Source organism: Lynx rufus, unplaced genomic scaffold (genome assembly GCF_022079265.1).
Source record: "Lynx rufus isolate CCGP_SWC_20201006 ecotype Redwood Valley unplaced genomic scaffold, mLynRuf1.p SCAF_5, whole genome shotgun sequence".
Taxonomy (NCBI): domain Eukaryota; kingdom Metazoa; phylum Chordata; class Mammalia; order Carnivora; family Felidae; genus Lynx; species Lynx rufus.
This window is the reverse complement of record NW_025814867.1, coordinates 64980153-64994570: the sequence shown is the minus strand read 5'-3', so window position 1 is coordinate 64994570 and position 14418 is coordinate 64980153. Positions and strand designations below refer to the sequence as shown.

General features: G+C 41.1%; 1 protein-coding gene across 2 annotated transcripts in view; it reads right to left on the bottom strand.

The window, feature by feature from the left end:
- Positions 1-14418, bottom strand: part of FNDC3B (fibronectin type III domain containing 3B) — a 361487-nt gene that overhangs the window by 36358 nt on the left and 310711 nt on the right. For both annotated transcript variants that reach the window (XM_047099654.1, XM_047099655.1), the window contains exons 20-22: positions 13921-14034; positions 13434-13583; positions 9245-9525 (exon numbers count right to left, since the gene is read on the bottom strand). In XM_047099654.1, the coding sequence (XP_046955610.1) occupies positions 9245-9525; positions 13434-13583; positions 13921-14034 (545 nt within the window). The remainder of the gene's footprint in view (positions 1-9244; positions 9526-13433; positions 13584-13920; positions 14035-14418) is intronic.

Sequence of the window (14418 nt, the reverse complement as noted above, 5' to 3'; positions counted from 1 at the left end):
ATGATGGTTGGAATTACTACCACTTTTCCCTTCTTAGGAAAAGGGAATTAAGCCAGACATTAAGTTGCAGTCTTTCTTCAAAGGTGTAACAAATTTCCTGACCAACAGCGTTTATATTAATGTCTTTCTACTGTCCAGACTGTCATTCCTTCCCTTTATTATAGTACAGGTATTCCTAGAGTCCAGAGTTCAAGATCCTTTCTTCCGTCTGCTTGCTCAATATCCTCTAGAGCCAAGCTCACCTTCTGTTCCAGGTGAACCTACTGCTTTGTTCTGTGCAGCCCAAACAGCCCTTCAGTACTCTAATAAACAATAGGAAGGAAGGTAATCGGTTGCCTAAGATTGTTATTCTGCTCAAGAAAAAATATCCTGAGTCATTTAGAAGAACAAAAAATGAGTTTACAAATGAATTTACAAAGGAGCCAATCCTTCTAGGTGTTACTGGTTCCCTGGCCATAATTTGGAGGGAGGAAAAACACAGATGGTGTCAGCAAATTACTCGAGTTCTAACAAGGCCACACGTTTGAGCGCCCAGCGCAGTGCACCCCTCACAGACGCTCATAGTTTCTTCACTGTGAGAAAGGAAGGGCAGTCTCAAAAGAAGTCAGAAGAATCATTAAGTGCATAAATTAGCAATCTGCAGTTCACCAAAGTGCTCTTGGCCACCTTGAATCCTTTTCTGGCTGAATCAAGATACAAAATAAATGTAGATTTACTCTTTGATTCCTTTTGTAAATTCACTTATTATCTCAAAGCCTCTATAACATTTTCATAGGTATCGTATTCCTTACATTTGAAGTTCTATGGTTCTCTGACCTTTTACTACTGATACATATTTGGTAGGCACATAATCTTAGCCTTAAATACACACATAACACCACCACCACCACCACCACCAAAATACTTTTTAGCAGTGAAGCCTCCTTGGGAATCCTGCTCATCACTTTGGTGTGACCTTGGGGAAATTACCTAATACCTTTGAGTAAGGGTTTCCTTATTTATCAGATGGGTATAGTAATACCTTCGCTGCATTTACAAAGTTGGTTATGTAGTTAAGATAAGGTATATAAGAAGCATTCTCTATTTTTAAATATTTTATATTTCACCATTCGGCCAGAAAAGGATTCAAGGTGGCCCAAAGCACTTTGGTGAACTTCAGAGTGTTAATTTATGCGCTTACCATTCTTCTGACTTCTTTTGAGATTGTCCTTCCCTTCTCACAGTGAAGAAACTATGAGCATCCGTGAGGGGTGCACTGCGCTGGGCACTCAAATGTGTGGCCTCGTTAGAACTCGAGTAATTTGCTGACACCATCTATGTTTTTCCTACCTCCAAATTATGGCCAAGGAACCAGTAACACCTAGAAGGTCTGGCTTCTTTGTAAAGCATCCTCAGGAGGTGAGGGGGAGACACAGAGTTCAGAGACAGACGGAAGTGTTAATACCCAGCAAGAGCAACACCTAGAACTGGCTCTGTTCAGAGGACTGTGCTCTGGAGCAGGAGCAGTGTTTCCTCTTGCTTTTAGAGATGAGAATACTGCAGCTAAACGCAGAGAGGTTAAACGACTCAACTTGAATGGCACAGTCGTTCTAGGTGTTGAAGCCTGGATGTGATATGCACAATAGTACCCCTAATTTCTAGCCTGACTCCATGAGGTAGGAATTACTCTACTGTATAAGTGAAGGAAATGAGGCCTGACTAGGTTCAGCCATGGGCACTAGTCTACACAGCAGATACAGGTTAGATCAAAGTGCGAACCTCATCTTTTTAGGCTCAAAGTCTTTTGTGCATTCTGGCACGCTATACTCTCCTAGTTGAACCAAACACGGTGTCCAACCAAAAGGGAATTTTAATTCAAATCACACTTTCAGTTCAACAACTGCCGTTCACCAATAAAGTGAGCATCTAGGATACTCAGTAAATTTGTTTTCACATTATTGCATCAACTTTTGGCCTCAAAGTCAACTACTTACATTTTTTTTTAACTTTTTTTTTTTAACTTTTATTTATTATTGAGAGACAGAGACAGAGCATGAGCAGGGGAGGGGCAGAGAGAGAGGGAGACACAGAATCCGAAGCAGGGTTCAGGCTCTGAGCTGTCGGCACAGAGCCCGAAGCAGGGCTCGAACCCACCAACTGTGAGATCATGACCTTAGCTGAAGTTGGACACTTAAACAACTGAGTCACCCAGGTGCCCTGTCAACTACTCACATTTTAAAATACATCAACTTATCTACAGTTTTCCGTGTAGCCGATGCACTGAACTAACACTATTTAGTTCTAACGATAAAATAACACTAAAAATTGAAATACAACCGAGGAACTGATTAAATAAAGTGAAGCCATGGGGCGCCTGGCTGGCCCAGTTGGTAGAGCATGCAACTCTAGACCTCATGGTTACGCGTTCAAGCCCCATACTGGGTGTAGAGATTACTTAAAAAAACAAAAACTTAAGAAAGTAATGAGGCCATATCTTCTTGCACACTAGTAAAAATATTACATACTCTGAGCCCAGGAGACTGAGAAAACTAAACAAGGACTAAGGTAGTTGCTGTTTGTTTTGTTTTGGGGTGAAAAATACTGCGTGTGAAAATGCTTTTCTAATTCCAGTGAGAGCTCACTAAGGACTAATGAGCAGAACCACCACTGACTTGAACAATTCCAAAGAATTCACCTCAGAAGAAACAGATTTTCAAGTTTTATTAGATTAATTACAGTCTACCCCAAACCCAAACTTGAGCAGTTTTCTCTCTAGCTGAAGTAACCTGTTAATCTTGAAATTTATCAGTTTCTGAAACCATAAGCTCTGCAAATTAAGTATAAGGGCAATGGAACTTTGCCTTCCAATCTAGGGAGGTGACAATGTAAGTCTTGATAAACTCTATCTTGGCCAGGCTGATATGAAAAATCTCAAGTGCCCAGGAGTCTGTAATACCCAACAGTATACTGATAATACTGATCAAATAAATTCAATTCAGAAGCAAATTCCTTACAGCTTTTGATTGAAAATCCACTAAAAATATCTACTTGTTCTAGATGCTAAATACATTCCTGCCTCAGAAGCTCATAGCCCTCCACAATGCCCTTTATATATACATATACACACACACACTCAAGTTTCTGGCACTTCATACATTGTAAGAAAAATGACTTTCAAAACAAACCTTCCTCAGCTGGGGAAGGTGACTTCTCAGCCATAATTAGCCATCCCAGGAGTCGGGATGTCTCGAGTGTGAGGGTGGGGGCGATGAGGGGAGCAAGGAAGAGTCGGGGCAGGAGAGGCCTGGGAGCCAAAGATAAGACTTTTTATCCCCCACCCCTCCCCCACAATCTACATCTAATTCTCTAAGAAGACAGAAACGCAAAAGAAGGGAATAATCATCAGGTGAGTTGTGAAAGAATATAAAATAGTAGCTGAAATAAAGGAACTCCCTTTGAGGGGTTGATGCGTTGAGAGCAGAGTGATTCAGAAGAGGGCTTCCTGGAAGGGTGGCCTGAGCTGGCTCAGATCCGTCCCTTCCACTAAGCTACTTCTCCTGACAGCTCCTGGGATATGTCTGCTGCCATTCTGTCTCCAAGCACTTAGATCCGCCTTTGACAGGCAAGAAACCTTACATGTCTCCCACTGCTTAAGAAATGATGCCAGATCCCCGCAGACACCTCTTCCTCTATTCTGGTCACAACCCACCTTCCTGCTCTTTTTTTCCCTACCAAACATTAGCAACACACAAGTTATTGAGTGCTGACTTATTGTGTGTCAGGTCCTATATGAGTGCCTGGAATCTTCTCTAAGACAGACAGGCAGCTCAAGTTATTATCCCCATTTTACAGATCAGAAAACGGAGGCACAGAGAGCTTAAATAACTTGCCAGAGGTCACAGAGACCTATGCAAGGGACCGAGGACTGAAGTCAAGCTGTTTGATTCCAGTCTGCTACTTCTGAACTGCTTAGAATTTGCTCCTAATAAAGTCCACCTCATCTTGTTAGAATGATTTATGATTCACTTTTTGACAGGCTAATGTAGTGCTTGACCTACAGTGAGGACTCAATAGATGTTATTTTTCGTCACTGTTCTACCTAGCGAAAGGAGCATAAATGAGTGTAACAAACAAATCTACCTTAAGTTTTAGTTGTTTGGTAGCTTGGTATGAGTCAGACGATAATGAGGTTGCCAAAAAAAGTAATCTTAGGCAACCTTACTAACCGCTCAATATGGAGAACATGTAAGGTGACAGTCTTGCTCTGCTCTGAGCCAGTCATCCAGACCATTCAGAGGTCTGGGCACTGCTCTTATTAAAGAGTCCGTCAAGAGGCAGAACTCACCCGATCAAGAGGATGGAGGAGGTTACAGGAAACCCAATAATAAAGACAAATCTGAATGAAGTGAGGATGGTTAAGTAGAAGAAGAGACACTATACGAAAATGATGTCTAGACCTCCTCAGCCCTACTAAACTGAAGTCTACAGGAATGGGGCTCAGACTTCTGTAGTTTGCAAAAGCTGTCCAGGTGATTCTTATATACATCAACATTCCATTCTGCTCTAGGGAAGAGGTTCTTCTTTTAAAAATAATTTTTTTTTTTACATTTATTCATTTTTGAGAGACAGAGAGAGACACAGCACAAGTGGGGAAGGGACAGAGAGAGAGAGGGAGACACGGAATCCGAAGCAGGCTCCAGGCTCTGAGCTGTCAGCACAGAGCCTGACACAGGGCTTGAACTCACAAACCGCGAGATCATGACCTGAGCCGAAGTCGGACGCTTAACCGACTGAATCACCCAGGTGCCCCATCTAGGGAAGAGGTTCTTAAACTTTAACATGCATCAAAATCTCCTGAGGGGTAATTAAAGCGAGTGCCAGGCCTTACCCGTAGAGTTTCTGATTCAGTAGGTCTAGAGAAGTGCCTGATGGTTTGTATTTTATTTTACCAAGATTTACTCACCAGGCCATCTTTTCTCTCTCTGCTCGCAGAGACTAAGACACCATGTGTCAAAAGAAAGCTATGTCTCTATTTTCAATAACATTTTCTTTTCCTCAAACCAAAACACAAACTCCATACCAAACTCAGTTCTAAGCTTAAAAGTAATGCCTTTAAAAACAGCATTGCAGTTCCAACCAAACCCCATAGGGGGTGTCAGTCAGCCAATGGGTGCTTTTGTAAGCACCCAAACCCTTCTCTGCGTCAGTAGGTTTGCTTACAGAGGTGCACTTTTCTGTCTGGCAAAACAGAGAAAGACAAACTCAGTGTGAGAACAGAGTGTAACTGCTGACGGTTTAAAAAAAAAAAAAAAACAAAACAAAAAACCCAAACAAACAAAAGAAACAAGTCCTATCTCCCAGCCCCACGGCCTGCTTAAAATGTTTCATTCCACGCTTTTGTCTAGAACATCATGATCTGTTCATTTATATTTTAACCAATTTATGGAACAGAAAAAGGTGAGGTAAAAGTTGACTGGACTGAAATTACACCCTTAGTCACTTGAAATACTCATTTTGTACTTCATCATAATTATTGTGATTGTGTTTTTGAAACATATAAAGAACAAGACTGTGGGTTGGTCAGACTTCTACAATAAGGTACCCAATTATGTACTATAGAAACTAGCATAAAGTTGCATAAAAAAGATCTTAAATGGGAATAATGACCTTACTATCTTAACTCGGAAACAACCCATTTATTTATTGCTCAGCCAGCAAGGACAGGCTAACTCTTTGGTGGAGCAGGTAGGGTGAGTACAACTACATCCAAAGATTCACCTTTCCTAAGTCATGCCCTTCTCATGCAATCTGTCTAAAACGGTATCTTCGAAACTTCCCTATAAGGTTAAAAAGGGACCTTCCACATTCAGCTCAATATACTAGCCTTACATGTTAATACTGAACTGTTTATGCTATATTCATTAAATACTTTTTAAATAGTCCTGAAGTTTTACTATCCAAATCTTTTTTTTTCCCCCTAAGATTTCATTTTTAAGTAATCTCTCCACCCAACATTGGGCTCGAACTCACAACCCCAAGATCAAGAGTTGCCTGCCCCACCGACTAAGCCAGCTGGGCACCCCCAGTCTAAACTCATTCTTCCATAGTCCTTCCATTACTAAACCATTTTGTGTTCTCTAAAATAGAATTATTCGGGGGCGCCTGGGTGGCTCGGTCAAGCACCTGACTCTTGATCTTGGCTCAGGCCATGGTCTCGTGGTTGGTGAGATCGAGTCCCATGTCGGGCTCTCTCTCTCTCTCCCCACTCTCACAATAAATAAACTTAAAAAAAATAATAAAATAGAACTATCCTATGAGATACTTTTAAACATGTGGAAGTTTGTTTGATAATTTCCACTGTAAATGACATATGATCATTAATCAAAGATTCCCTGTATCTGTTCCTTCACTAAGTCTGTGAGTTCTAGGTTTCCTTCTAGAAGTCATCTGACTGTATGTTGAGTAGTAAGAGCCAGCATTCCTCCCTTATCATCCTTCCACAAATCTTAAAGTTTACAGTTGGCACAACGTCTGGAACAAAATTCACAGGCTAACATTTTGCCCTAAAAGGCTTTCATGATTTCTGATCTAAAACATTCAGGACTGACCTGAGGACTTGATTCCACTCTGGGGTAGATATGGGTGTGGATCAGAATGGACACAAAACCATTCAGTGAGTCCCTGAACCAGTGTGGTTTCTTCCTTGTTTTTCTTTTGGCCCTGAGGGATTAAGGTCAGGCAGTATTCGGCACAGCTGGGGAATGACATTCACTTAGTCATTTTACCCCAAGATCCAGCTCACAGCAAGGCTTCCTTAGAGTATCATCATTGGGGAAATTCCCTGAAGTCAAGGTCTGAGTTTAGTCATCTCTGGATTTCCTCCCCACCTGGTTAGAGTGCTCTAGACACAACAGACACTTAGCATTCAGTTGGCAAACAAGAGTGAAGACTGTTTTTTTGAGAATGGCTAAAAGGCTAAAAACAAAAAGAACGCCCTCGGCCTGCCTCTTCTCTTTGTAAGTCATATCCCCCTTTATCTAGTTTCTGTCTCAAGTCCCACTTCGAACCATCCTGATCATCCGGGACCCTAGGTCATCCTCTCTGAAACACCAACAGGATTCTGTACACTGTGTTGTTTTCAGCCCATGATGTCACAATAGCCTACTACGTATGCTACTGTTGCTATTTAAGTGCCCCTCAACTCTGTGAGTGCTCTGAGGGCAAGGCCAGTCTATCACTGTTTTACAGACCCACAGTGTATATAATGCTGTGCCCCAAAGAGATTTTTTAAAATAATGAAAGACTACAAAAGTGAACAATGCCCCCTTGTCATTGTTTTGAAAAGTAAAATAAATCTAGTTGTATAAATTAGACAAAACAGATTTGGTAAGAAAGAAAAAGAATAAGGGTCATATGATCTGGCAAGATGGGGCTTTTGTATCTTCGAGTGCATTAGCTGATTTCTTTCTTCAGCTTCTGGGAATATAAAAAAGGTAGTCTGTCAGACCACAGAACGAGAAAACACAGCAGAAAAAATATAAATGAGATGACACATCCTTTTCTAGCAGCAAGTTTGTTAGCCCGTCCTTCACTCCCTCCATCCTACCCCAAGAAGAACCACTTTTGCTGGATGGCACGATTGATGATGACTGAAATTGCAATGCATACTTACTGCGCACCTAATATGTACTGTTGGCTTCTAAACATTTAACATTTGTGTATTAACGCCTTACAATATGCTTATGAAGGAAAGAATCTTGTCCTCATTTTATGGAAAAAAGAAACTGAAACACAGAGATGGTAAGTAACCCTCCTAAAGATATAGCTGATGACCTGAATCTGAATCTATACATTTCCCTCCTCAAGAAACATTTACAAACATTCCTTGGCTTACGATGGGGTTACATCTCAACAAACCCATTATAAGATGGAAATATTACAATTCAAAAATGCATTTAATACACCTAACCTATTGAACACTGTAGCTTAGCTTAGCCAATGTAAACACTTAACATTAGCCTACAGTTGGGCAAAATCCTCTAACACAAAGCCTATTTTATAATAAAGTACTGACTCTTTCCTAAAATATACTGAACACCGTACTGAAGGTGAAAACCTGAATGGCTGTATGGGCACAGAGTGGTCGTGAGCACATTGGTTGTTGACCCTACTGACCGCGTGGCTGACCGGGCGCCGTGGCTCACTGCCACTGCCCAGCATCAGGAGTGACAGCTTCACATCATGTAAGCCCTAGCCCAGGAGATGATCAAAACTCAGTTCCTACTGATTTGTGTATCGCTTTCACACCACTGTAAATCAGGACTGTCTGTAACCTGACCACGGGTTAGAGGGCACACCTGAGTAACCACAGACGGTTCCTGTGCTCCTCTTACGCTAGTCGTGCACTTTTCGTCTTGAGGGAGTTGAGGCAACTTGGAGACGGAGCTAAATAATTTGAAATTTTAAGAGGCTGTGTTGGAGAAAAAGATGGAAGGTGAGGTGCCTGGCTGGGAGAGGACTCCAGGGGAAAGAAAGAATGCAGATGCCAACTGAGCTTTGCTCAGTAATGTGTAATGTAACTTTTTCCTCTGGCCCCTTGTGAAAGGCTGAGTAAAAAGCTACATCACAAATGCTTTGTAACATTGTGTCTGCTTTGGGGAATGAAAAGAATGGTGGAACCCAGCTTCAGAGGTGGGCAAGTCCACAGAGAGGACAGAGGGTGCCCACAGAGTGACATGAGTCACAGTAAAAGTATAAGGAAAAGTGGTTGCTAAGAGACCAAGAGGGAGGAACTAATTTAAAGCAGTAAGTGAAATTCTCCCTCGAGGGTTACAAATTGTATAAATTTGTAATAGACTCACAAAGTACAAAGCAATACACGCTTTAAAGCTGTATTTTTCATTTACGGGGCGCCTGGGTGGCTCAGTCGGTTAAGTGTCTGACTTCAGCTCAGGTCATCATCTCACAGTTTGTGGGTTCGAGCCCGAGCCCGGCGTCTGGGCTCTGTGCTGACAGCTCGGAGCCTGGAGCCTGCTTCGGATTCTGTGTCTCCCTCTCTCTCTGCCCCTCCCCTGCTCACACCCTGTCTCTCAAAATTGAATAAATGTTAAAAAAAGAAAAAAAAGCTATATCTGCATTTAGTACTCTTAAATATATTAATTAAGAAGGATTAGAATTCAGTCGTTTGGCCTTTAGAACCTGAAAGGTCTATAGCTCCAAGTGCTGATGTGTTCATGCAGCTCTATTTCTGCTTCCCTGCACTCACCGATAGGTGGTTTCTGGAAGGAGGTCTTTTATAACATGCGTGGTGGTATTGCCCACGGTGATGCTAGTGTCTCCAAGGTCAATATTGTAAGCGAGGATTTCAGATCCATTATTGCACGGCTCTTCCCAGTTCAGTACAAGGCACACAAAAGGTGAATCAGGGTAGGCATTGAGGGTCTCCTCCTCCAGAACACAGAGAGTGGAGACAGGGTCAGGGGCAGATGCTGGTGTCTGGCAAAGGACAAGCTCACTATACGGTCCTGCTCCAGCTTGATTGACAGCCTAAAAAGACAACAGCAAGACAAAGTCCACATTACCCCACCGTAAATTCTGAGGCCTCCATGTTAGGCGCTGTTACAGAAATCTGACGTTAATACACAGTTTACTTCTAGAAACACAGGTAGAAAGAAATCTCAGAAAACGTTCGCTTTAATGACCACTTTCCAAAAAACCGCCAATGACACCTTCTCTGTTAATAAAGCAGAAGATAATATCACCATCGTCACCTTTTATAAAACATAACTTTAAAACAACACTTTGTATTTGCCTGGCCCACTTCAGGATATATATGGTCCTGTGGCATCCTCACAGTTACTGTGGGTTGGACACTAAATGGCAAGGCTTCTTCTAGTCTTTTCCATGTGCACGAGTAACTCCTATCCATGGCCACTCTGACTCTATCACCTCCTAGTCTCCCCCTCACTTACTCTGCTCCAGCCACACTGGCTTCCTTGCTGTTCCACGGGGACACCAAGTGTGCTCCCACCTCAGGGCCTTCGCAAATTGCTGCCCCTCCTGTCCCAGAACCTTTTTCCCTAGACATCTGCACAGCTTGCTCAAGCATCTTCACGTCTTCTCTCAAGTGCTGCCTTACAGTGAGCCCTCTCTGGACACCATGTTTAAATCTGTGGTCACCCTACCCCACCCTCACCCCCTGTGATCCTCATTTCCTATTTCCCTTCTTTATTTTTCATCACCACGTTTATCACCACCATGAGAATGTAAGTTGCATAAAGGTAAAGTTGTCTGTTTGGCTCACTGTTGTATCCCCCAACAGCTAGAACAGCGTCTGATACAGAGTATGTGCTCAATAAATGTTGTTAAACTTGTATTTTTTCCCTTTAAAAACATTTAGCAGCCTCCTTACAAAAGCGAATGCACTCTAAACTCTAGCTCTCATTTAATTCATAGGAGAGTTTAGAAGGACAAATTAGAGAACTAAACAAAAGTAGTCTGAGCTCTTAAAGGTTCAAAACAAAAGTTACAACACTTAGGTACTACTGTTAATCTCAAAGAAGTTCAGAGCATCCATTTGCTAACAAACCACTTGTGAAACTCTACTGTAATATTTTCTCATACCTACTTCTATTTCATGACAATACTCCAACTCTCTTTTTTGGTAAAATTTTAATGTCATGATTTACGTTAAGAATATATATAGAGATTTCATTCTTTAAGACAAATTTATCACAGGGGCGGAAAAATAAGACATCATGAAGCTCCATTTTCGTATCAACCATGTACCAGAAGGAAAACACACGGCTTTTAGAGTTGCAGCTTAGTTCAACTCTTGATTCCATTATTTACTAACTGTGCAGTTAGTAGGCATACACATATGTATGCATGTTGTGTGATCTTAGGCAAATTAGGATCTTCTGAGCCTGTTTCCTGAGATGTAAAACGGAGACAGCAACACCTAATTCATAGGATCATTGTAAAGATTAAATTGGTCAACATGAAAAATCCTGGCCGTTAGCCAGTGCATCCCTTCTGGGGAAGGCCAGAACAAAAGAGCATTTTCTTTTCTGTTAAAAAAACAAAACAAACAACTTTCCTTAAATTTTGAACTAATTTTAGATTTACAGAAACGTTGTAAAAATAGTACAAAGAAACTTGTGTATATCTCTCACCTTTCATTCCCTAATGTTAACACCTTATACAACTAGAGATCACAACCACAAAATTAATATTGATATAATACTATTAACTACATACAGATCTGATTCAAACCTTACTAATTTCTCCAGCAATGTTCTTTTTCTATTCCAGGATCCCACTCTGGATCCCATATTCTTTTACTACCTTCATTTCATAAGAAATGTTTTCTTGATTTATGCTACTTATTATGACCAGTTTTCAAAAAAAAAATACAAATAATTTGGAAGATCTCTCTCTCTCTCTGTATTTATTTATTTATTTGGGGGCAGGAGAGAGAGAGAGAGAGAGAGAGAGAGAGAGAGCGAGAGCGAGCTCCCCAGGCTTGATCTTGTAAACCCTGAGATCATGACCTGAGCTGAAATGTAGAGTTGGACACTGAACCAAAGGAGCCACCCAGGAGCCCCTCAGAAGAATCTTTTAATAAAATAAATAAAAGCATGCCTCTAATATATAGTATGTCTCATGTGAACAGTACTATTTTGGTACTTGTTAACTAAAATACCCTTAAGGAAGCATATCAAAGTGCAAAAATTCTTGAGAAAAACAAGAAATGTTTTACCCAATTTTTATAAAACACAATATAAGTATTACAACGATTTAATTTTAAGATGCCAAATATTCAGAAAACTATTTGTCTGACTTTGCAGTGTGTTAAATAAAATTAATTCATGAAAATAATTCATATTTGGTCTACATGTGCCAAGTAAGTCAATTTAGGTTGAGGAGATCCCTTTCCTGACAAGACGGTACTTCTTTTGCACAGTGATGGTGGTCTGAAAAGAACTACCCCCTTCACAGGGTCTGATTCATTTTATGACAAACAAGTATGGACATCTGAAAATGTTTTCTACTCCTCACTTTCAAACCAGGGAGGCAAGATTCTTATGCAGGCTCTATTCCTACTCTAGTCAATGTATGTTTTAAGATGTCATTTGGGGGAGTCAGTGCTAAGTGACAGCATATACCCTGAAGGGGAAAAAAGAAGAACATTTTCAGGAGAGACCCAAAACTCAAAAAGCATAGTGAATTTTTTTTCCTGTGGTGGCAGACAGTTCTTTATTTATATCCTGCCTTGTTCCAAAAACAGGAGTGTAGCACATATTTTATAACCTTTTCCCAATGACTCAGCACTGCTATTATAAAGATCAGATAATGTGCCGTGACCCTGAGTCACTGACGAGTTAATTATGTCCCAGGTGCTCCATTCAAGAAGGAAGGAACGTGTATAACAAAAGAGTTTAATCAGAATGTTTATGAAAAAGCAGCCTTCAGAATTTAACAGAGAAGCTTCAGTTGATCTGGAAAATTAATTTATGAAGGGAATATTTTCTCCAAAGAGGTCAGAGACACCGATATGTTCATGGACTTGTAACCAGCAATTTGATTCATGACTTAAATCAGGTGGAAACCTAAATCTGGCATCTCTGCCTTTTTATCTATTTACATCTAAACATGTGTGAAGACAGAGTTCTCCAAGGTCAAGAACCACATCTGACTAATCTTGGTATCTTTCCTCTTGATCAGCCTGTTCACCCTTTGATTCTCGCACAAAGTGGTGCTCAAACTATGTTACCAAACAAATGGAAAGAAATGGACAAAGAACCCTGTTTTCTAAGGACAATTAAGGCTTTACAACGGGGAAAAAATAATCACTTATCCAAGTCAATAAAAGTAAACTCATGACTACTGTCACTTTTAGGGGTTAGGCTAAGAAGCCAACTGCTCTTCATGTTACTCTATTTGTAACCAGCCTTGTTAATAATGGTCACTGAGAAATGGGAGGTGGATCCTGTCATCTAATGCAGCCTAGTTCAAATCACTCTAATGTTTGTTTCTGGCTCCATTTAACAACTGGCATACACGTCTCGTGTCTTTTGCCAGTCTTAAGCGTCTTTCCCACTGAAACATGCATCTCAGGGGAATTCACAGAGAAGGAACCTTCCCTAAGGAGCTGTGACTGACCCCTCGGCCCTGGATTTGGTCACTTATTCAGTGAGTTCACAGACAGGACACAAGGGTGGAAAAAAGGAGAGTGGTGCAGAATTGGATTTTGTCCTTCTGCTACAGGACCTCCCAGAGAAGCAGACATTAATTATAAGACCAAAACAATTCAATTTATTTTCATTTAAAAGGACTCTTCATTCCGTATCATCCGTCTTGATAGTCTCCATCACAAGCCTTTGGGTCACTGCCCCAGAGTCCTTCATGGAACACCTGGGTCTATGAGTAACATCGGAGTCATGTCAACCTACCTGTAGTCTACAGCAATATTGTGCAGCGGGCAACAGGTCCCTTATCTCAAAGCCGGTATCTGTCCCGTGATAAATGAGTTCTAAGGATTCTTCATCTTCTCCCCATTCCAACCTGTACTCTGAGATGTCGGCACCAGAGCTTTCTGGACTCTGGAAAGCAGAGATTTAAGTAGTTAATTTCACTGAGAAGGAAAATCCCATGATGTTTGTGCTCAGCTAACTAAACTTAGGGAAACAGAGCAACACGCCCCTGGGTATTTCAAATACATGGAAGAGAAAGGCATGAAAGAGGTAGTCGATTTCCTCTCAGTTCTAACCAGTGGTAAAATTTCCACAACTCCAAGCGATAGAAGCAAGCGCCAAGAGAGATTAATGTGTAAAATCACCTACATGTGAATTAGAGCTTTGTAGGTTCCTCGTAACTTGCATTTGGGGGCAGATCAAGTACAAGAAACAGAAATCGATGCAGAACACGTGCCTGACTTACCTCCCAACTCACTAGGACACATCCATCAGGCGTAAAAGAAATACAAGGTGCTTTGCACTGTCCAGGAGGCCCTGCAGCAGTGGTAATTTCTGAGACATCAGAATAGGGGCCATACTGAAAGGGAAGAACACACACATGCCTGTATGTATAGTGTGAACACACACGTGTGTGTTCACACACAAGCTTATAACCAAATAAGGGCTAGACAGACTAACACCATCATCAGTACAACTGGTTAAAAAATACTGCCTAAAGGTTTTCACTTTCAATTGAATGTGCATAAGGTTTCTTCCTACATACACTCTCTGAGGGGTAGATGTCTATTATGTATGTATTATTTCTTTTTATTCAAAAGGATCAGAAAGTTGGTTTACCAAACATTTCCCCTTTATTGTGCCATCAGAAACAAAACCATGCTGATTTCTGACGCAGCATGGCATTCTGTTTCAACATGTCTCCCAGGACAGCAAAGAAAACTAAGTCAAAGATAACTAAGTC